Below are 6,750 nucleotides of genomic sequence, written 5' to 3' on the forward strand. Positions count from 1 at the left end.
GGGGGGGGGGGGGCGGTAACATTTTCAGGCCACTATCTGAGGTCTGAAGAGTGAGAAGCAGTCATAGGTGGGATGGACAGTGTCAGAAAACTGCAGGGGCAAGAGTGACAGCGAGACAACCAACAGATTAATTAAAGGCTGAGCAACAAGTTGTCAGAAGTGGCTGAGATTTGCTCTGCAGGAAGAAAAGACAGCAATGGCTCAGCTGCCAGGAAAGATATACAGTCTCCTTCAATCGGCTCCTGTGCTGGAAGAACAGGTACCTTCTTTGTGTGCACACGCACCCCCGCTACCATTCAACACGGCCGCACCTGCCTCTCAAATCCTGTTTCCCTGAAGTGCATGAGGGAAGGAGATAAATATTGGTGGAGTGCGAGCTAAGTGTACCAGAGGCAGTCTGGGATGCAGCTCGTGATGAGTGAGCACAGCCATGGGCCTGCAGGACGGGGTATCCCCAAATGTCCTGCACTCCCCCAGATGTGCTTCAGAGAAATGACAGCTTCGTATTGCTGCACACGCTTCACACAACAGTGTCTGTGGCTATTTTTTTTTTGCAGCCCTTGCATCTGTCAAGGCCGGGGACTCGGCGGTTAGGAGTGTAAGAGCAAAGGGCACAGCAAGAGCTGTGAGAACCACTCACCACAACTTCCCTTTACCCCTTTTGCCACAGCTTTCCCTTGAAAAGGCTGAAAGGAATAAATTCTCCTCCCACTCCTACATATCACTGCTGCAAGACAGAGGAGAGATAAATGAGTGGCCCTTCCCTTGTACAACCCCTGCTATTGCTATGCTAGAGAAGTTTTCAACACTCTCAGTCTTAAACCATCATTAAATTCAAAACAAGAGCATCTGCAAAGAGGGGGCATCTGGTCCCCTCACGGTAGCTACATATAAGACATCTAAATCAAATTCCCCTGACTTCTGGGAGCATTCAAAGCGTAGGCTACGGATCATGCTTCATACCGGCAAGCCTCGACTCTCACCAAAATGTCCTCCGTGAATGCTGCTTTTCCATTCACCTGGCTTTACGCAGCCCAGACTCTCAAGAGCTAAATTAATCCTGAATCTAGTATCAGTCTTCATCACTTCACTGATGATGATATACCCTAGGAATCTTGGCAGCTAGTGCAGCCACATACATGGCTTGGCATATATTGCTCTGGTTGAAAATATACGCAGTTTTTTCTCATGAACATATAGGATCATGCTCACAAAATGCATTTGGTCTGTGCTACTGAACCAGATGAAGTCAGTTGACTAGATATATATATTTTTGAGACATACCAGGTTCTATCACATTATGAAATGAGTTGAGTTGCATGGAGCGTATACTGATTGGGAAATGCAGCAGGAGCAATGGTACACGACACACATAAAATGCCAGAAATTTAAGTTATGGAAAATGGTCTACATCAGATCATTTTCAAAAGGAATCTGAATCTGAACACATGGGTTTGTCCAGCTTTGGCTTCAGTGTCCCATCAACTAGATCGTTAACACTGATAATGTTTTTTTATATATATACATGGGGCAATAGGGGCAGCTATTTCATCACCAAAAGAAAATCTGGTATTAGCAAAACCAGCTTTAGAATGACTAATGATTAATTATTGCATTTTTCAGAGAGATCACTTGAGACAATGGATGCAGATCTTTAAAAAAAAAACTTTGCTGAGAAATATACAGTCCCATCCTTGTTCTTCAGACATCTCAAACTGTGCTCTTCATTTCTTGTACTAACATCCACCTACAACTGATATGACTGTGACCAAGTTACACCAGAACTAAGGTTTTGTTTTTATGAGCAAGTCTTTGCTTATATATGTTCTCATGACAGTAATTAGCAGCGGTGATTAGAAAACATCTGGACTTTTTCCGGACTTTTGAGGCACTAAGCATCAATTAAGCAGTGACTCAGAATTTTCTCATGATAGTATGACAAAAAAAATCAGAATACCAGTGAATGAATGAATTTAATTCTGCAGATTCAAAGATTTATTCAGCAACTTCTTCATTCTAACATTTAACATTTGTCTTCCCCCCCCAGCTACCTTATTAAAATCATTGTCCTGTATTTGTGTCTGTCAAGTGCCAGACACTGTGACAGTGCTATATAATAACAATGTCTTTATCATCATCATCATTATTATTATTATTTTCAGGAGGATCAAGTGCAAGAACAAAGTGCTGAGGAACAAGGCAGTCATTGCTATACATAAAACAGCCAGGAGCAAGGAAGCTGTAAGTGAAAGCAACAGTATAATTGACTGGTATTAATGACCGGACACTGTGAAGAGAGAGCAGCCTGGTTAATCAATTGAGAGACTGTTCTGAGTTTTCATAAATACCTTTCTGAAAGCTGCAACCTCTCATTGCTAAATCTACAACATTTGTATTGTCTCTCTCAATCATGAAGTACAGTCTGGTGCTCACATAACTCCACTTGGATCAATATTAAATAGCTCCTAATGGATTTTTTAAAAAGTCAAGTATTGCTGCTCTATTTCTGAAGCACCTGCAGTCTGAAATGCCAAAAGGAAAATGCTAAATCAGAATTCGTTCCCTTCTGCATCCTCACTCCCTCTGCCTTGCTGCATCATAATGAACTGCAGAATAAGTTTCCCTGAACAGTTTCCCCCCCCACTCTGAGAAACAAAAATACAAAATGGAAATATTTCAATGCATATAAACTCCAAGTAACACAGATCAGCTGTGGTCAGAAAGTGAATGCACAGAAAGCAGACCTCAAATGACTGGGTGGGAAGAGAAGGTTTTCAAATTATTAAAAAAACAAAGAAAAAGAAACCTCCAAAACAAGTCCAGTTGCACAAATAAATATATATTAAAAAAAACCAAAAAAAAAACAACTTACCGGAGCAAAGATCACCATACACATTTACAAAAGGATTTATAATCCAACTTCCTTCTCCTGAAATAAAGCAAAGGTTGTCTCATACTAAAAATCAAGGCACCCAAAAGCTTCTCACAGTCGAGAGAGCACCAGCTCCTTGTCTCTCTTTTTATGAAGCAAATAAGGAGAGCAAGAAAATCAATGCTGAGAGAAAGTGAGATGATATACCAATCAGGCAGCAGCCACAGCCTTATTTGCAGAGGGATGGCAAAATGGTCATATTATTAGACAATGACTACACGCCATCTAAGTAGAGAAATCTAATACTTTCCCCTTGGTGAGAAGCTGATTGCTTTGTTGTGGTGTAGTTACCACCATAGTGTGCTATGCCCATTACTTACTATTGAAAAGGCAAGGTAGCTTTCTATATAGGAACATACTACAGGAAAGAAGCCTTCTCTGCGCTATGCCAGGCTTCTGCCAAGCCTAAAGACTGAGTCAGATCAAGGACATTTAAAACCAGTACTCGAGAAGTCACAAGGACATGAAGAAGGGAAAGGGAAGTATTTGAGAAGAATCCAGTGGGGCCACACTAGCATCTTTAAATATCTCTGTCTTCGCACAAGTGCCTTCTGCAGATCTTTACGGCGTCTAAGATACACGGATCGGAGGGCCCGATTCTGAAAAGGTGCGAAGAGCTCTCAATGGGTGTGGAGGTTACCCTGCGGGTCTGAGCCCACAGGATGCTTAAGTCAAACATATTTTCATGTTTCTACAGGTTTCCTTTAGTAAAGAGAAGTAGAAAGGTCTATCCCAAGCTTTATCCAAAAAGTGGAACATTTATTTTGCAGTTGTGGCAAGTGGATAAAGCATAGGCAGAGGGGTGGGGATAGCAAGAAGGCATGTTAATTTAATTTGACAAGTGTGTAGTGACCAGCTCTTGAACTGGACGTGTGACACATCCGGGGAATGAGGTGTACGGTTCCCCTGACTCTCAAAGCAAAATCTAACCCCTCCTCCCCCCCAGAACTTTGCCCAAGCATAAACTGCCCATATGTGCTCCTTCTCACCGTGAAATACGAGACTCAAGAAAACCAGCCTGTATTATTTGAACTTCAAGAGATGAACACTTTCATATTCCTCCCCAGGTTTTCGCACCGCACTGAAGCCTTGAGAGGTTGAGAGGTATAAAATGCTTCCGCATCCTGTTCTTTTTCTGTGTAAAGACCTTATTTTATTGTCTAGCTCACCAGCCTTTCATCTTGAGTTGTCATTTCCTGTGTGCAAGGTGCTATCACATTAGGATGGTGTTGTGCATGGACTTGGACAATGGATGACCCTTCTGCACTGCCTTTTGTATCTCTCCCCTGTTGTGTGTGGTATTATCATCCTTTTCCCCCTCTGTATCTGAATGGGCTCCTCAGGAGACGCTGAAACAATCACACACCACGCAAATGTTCACGTGGAAAAGCACAAGGCAAAATAATTTGGTAAAACAGTCCCTTTTATATGAGGGCAACTGTTACCGTTGCAGAGAAAAACAGCAGCTGGATGCCAGCAAAAATCGGCACGGCAAAACCTGGCCTTTCCAAAGACAAAGAGATGAAAAGTCCTGGCCTGGGAAGGGCAACGCATTGGAGTATTTTTTGTTCCACCAGTGCAACCCTGTCGAGACCCTACAGGTTTAATGGAGAGCAGAATTTGACCTTGACTTGATTTTGTTTTTATGCTGATTGTAAAACCCTATTAACCTCAATAGAGGGACATCAGGGGTGTGAGAAGACTTCTCTTGGGGAAGACAGTCTAGAGGACAAAATGAAGGAGGCTACATACCTAGGTTGGTTAGATTTGGCAGCTCCAGTCTTGCCATTTCCCACAGCAGACTTCAAGCAAGCTCCCACCTAAATAAATGGCCCAATAGTTTGTTGTTGGGGCAGGTATTTCCCCTACAAAACCCTTCCATGTGATGCATCCACATTGACTGACAGCACCATCTTGACCACTGCCATTTTTGAAGACATGGCTCTCAAAAGCTTCCTAATTTTAACCCTGACCAATGGCACAATTATGGGAAACCTCCACGCAAACAAAGCACTCTCCTAGGAGAGGCTCTCAGCATAGTTTCAGTGCTTCTGTAAGCACAAAATGTGCCACCTGAGTCGAACAGACATGTATTTCTTTAGGGTGAGAGCAGTATGTGTTAGGGAACGACTGCACCCATCCTCCTCTACCCATGGGAGTTTAGCCTCCCTCTACTCTCTCTTTTCTTCTTTCCATCTCTGAAAAACAGAGGGAAGCACTAGTTGTAGGACAGAGATTTTACATGAAAACACCCTCAATGAATTATGGGAGGTGCAATAATAAACTGTGTAACAGCAACTGAGGTCCAGTGCCAAAGAGATTAACAAATGAATGCACATAAGCCAATGCATATATGGTGTTAGATACGTTTTGAGATGATGCACTCCAGATAAACAATTAAACTTTCAGCTGAGAGCTGTTGCTTCGTGCTTTTTTCCAGTCTTTTATGAACAACACTGTTTTCTTACTGGTGTGAAAACTTCTCACACGTTATGGTGACCAGCATTTTGCAGTTGCACATCAGCTGACCATACTCTTTATACCACCCCTTTACTGCTTTACATCTGGATTATAAATAGCAGCTGTACAGTTCTTATTACCTAAAAGTACATTGGCATCTTCTGCAAACATTGCAAAAATACTCTTTAAATGATTATGCAAAGGAAACGACAGAATTTATCCTCACCTATCCTTATGCAATCCCACAGAAAACCTGGAACACAAGTCACCTTGTTGAATTGCAACATAACAGAGAAGGCGCAAAGTACACGGCAAGTTGTAGCATTTGATATCATGAAAATTTATTTAGGAGCTATACCATATATTTCTTTTCTAGCAATAAGGCTTAGACTTGGTCATTCAACTAGAGCAGAGCCTGTTTTTTTCATAAGCCATGTGACCCCAAAGGTCCTATTAAATACAATCAAAGAGACAGACACAGTCGTTGCAGGGCCACGCATGCCATCGACTCCAGGATGCGGCAACTCCTGCAGCACTGCAAGAGAAACATGGACCTACAACTCAGTGGGTTTGTGTGAATAGTCTTCATTCATTTTCAGACACATCCAACTCATCAGGGGATGAATATACGAAGAAACAACGGACATCTTTAAGGATAAATTCTGGGACAGCTTCTTACAACCTCTATGTTGGCTGTAAGTTCTTAATCCTGTACAGAAATGTCTTATTCCATATTTTTAGACAGGGAATTTTCAAAGTAGCCAGTAAGTCCTGTCTTGGGTGGCCTTTCCTTGCCTGTCTTTACACTGGGCGGGGGGTGGGAAAATCGTGAAACCGTGTCATATTTGAAATGTTAGGCCTGAAGCAGCTCAGATGCGCTCTGCTGACCTCACCTCTGGCTAGTTTCCCCAGATCTAAGTTGCAGCACAAGTAAAAAGCAGCAGTAACATCAATCAAAGATTTCACTGAGGCTACAAGATCCTTATTCGAGCTCTTGTCCCTCCTGGGAATCTCCCTGCCTGGAGCATGTGCAGTTTCACACCAAAGGTCTTATTTCAGGATGGGGCAAGGCTTAGATGGCAGGGTCCTTAGAGCACGTTCAGACTGACATCTTTTGAACTCACTGGGAGCCTTATCAATGATTTCAACGGAGTTGGGATAATAGCAAACCTCGCTTCAGTGCTGAACACAGGCAGCCCCATCTCACAGTCTCTCTCCTGGACACCCTGGGTGCAGGGCAGATACATGGGAGAATCCCCAATATATTTGTAACAAATAGCATCTTATTTAAGCAGGTCTGGTCTGGAGCCATGTGGGCTGACCTCTCCACCTCCACCACTGAAATAAATGGGCAGAAG

The 6,750-nt window shown here is 42.8% G+C and overlaps 1 protein-coding gene across 2 annotated transcripts in view; it reads right to left on the bottom strand.

The window, feature by feature from the left end:
- Nucleotides 1-6,750, bottom strand: part of SYNPR (synaptoporin) — a 164,740-nt gene that overhangs the window by 69,395 nt on the left and 88,595 nt on the right. Inside the window, exon 1 of one of the 2 annotated variants that reach the window (XM_019504822.1) lies at nt 2,873-3,457. The exons of the other annotated variant lie outside the window; for it this stretch is intronic. Within the exon in view, the coding sequence (XP_019360367.1) occupies nt 2,873-2,896 (24 nt within the window). The 5' untranslated portion in view covers nt 2,897-3,457. Of the gene's footprint in view, nt 1-2,872; nt 3,458-6,750 lie in introns of those variants that run through there. 2 annotated transcript variants of the gene reach the window in all.

This window comes from Gavialis gangeticus, unplaced genomic scaffold, assembly GCF_001723915.1.
Source record: "Gavialis gangeticus isolate Ggan-Ray unplaced genomic scaffold, GavGan_comp1, whole genome shotgun sequence".
NCBI lineage: Eukaryota > Metazoa > Chordata > Crocodylia > Gavialidae > Gavialis > Gavialis gangeticus.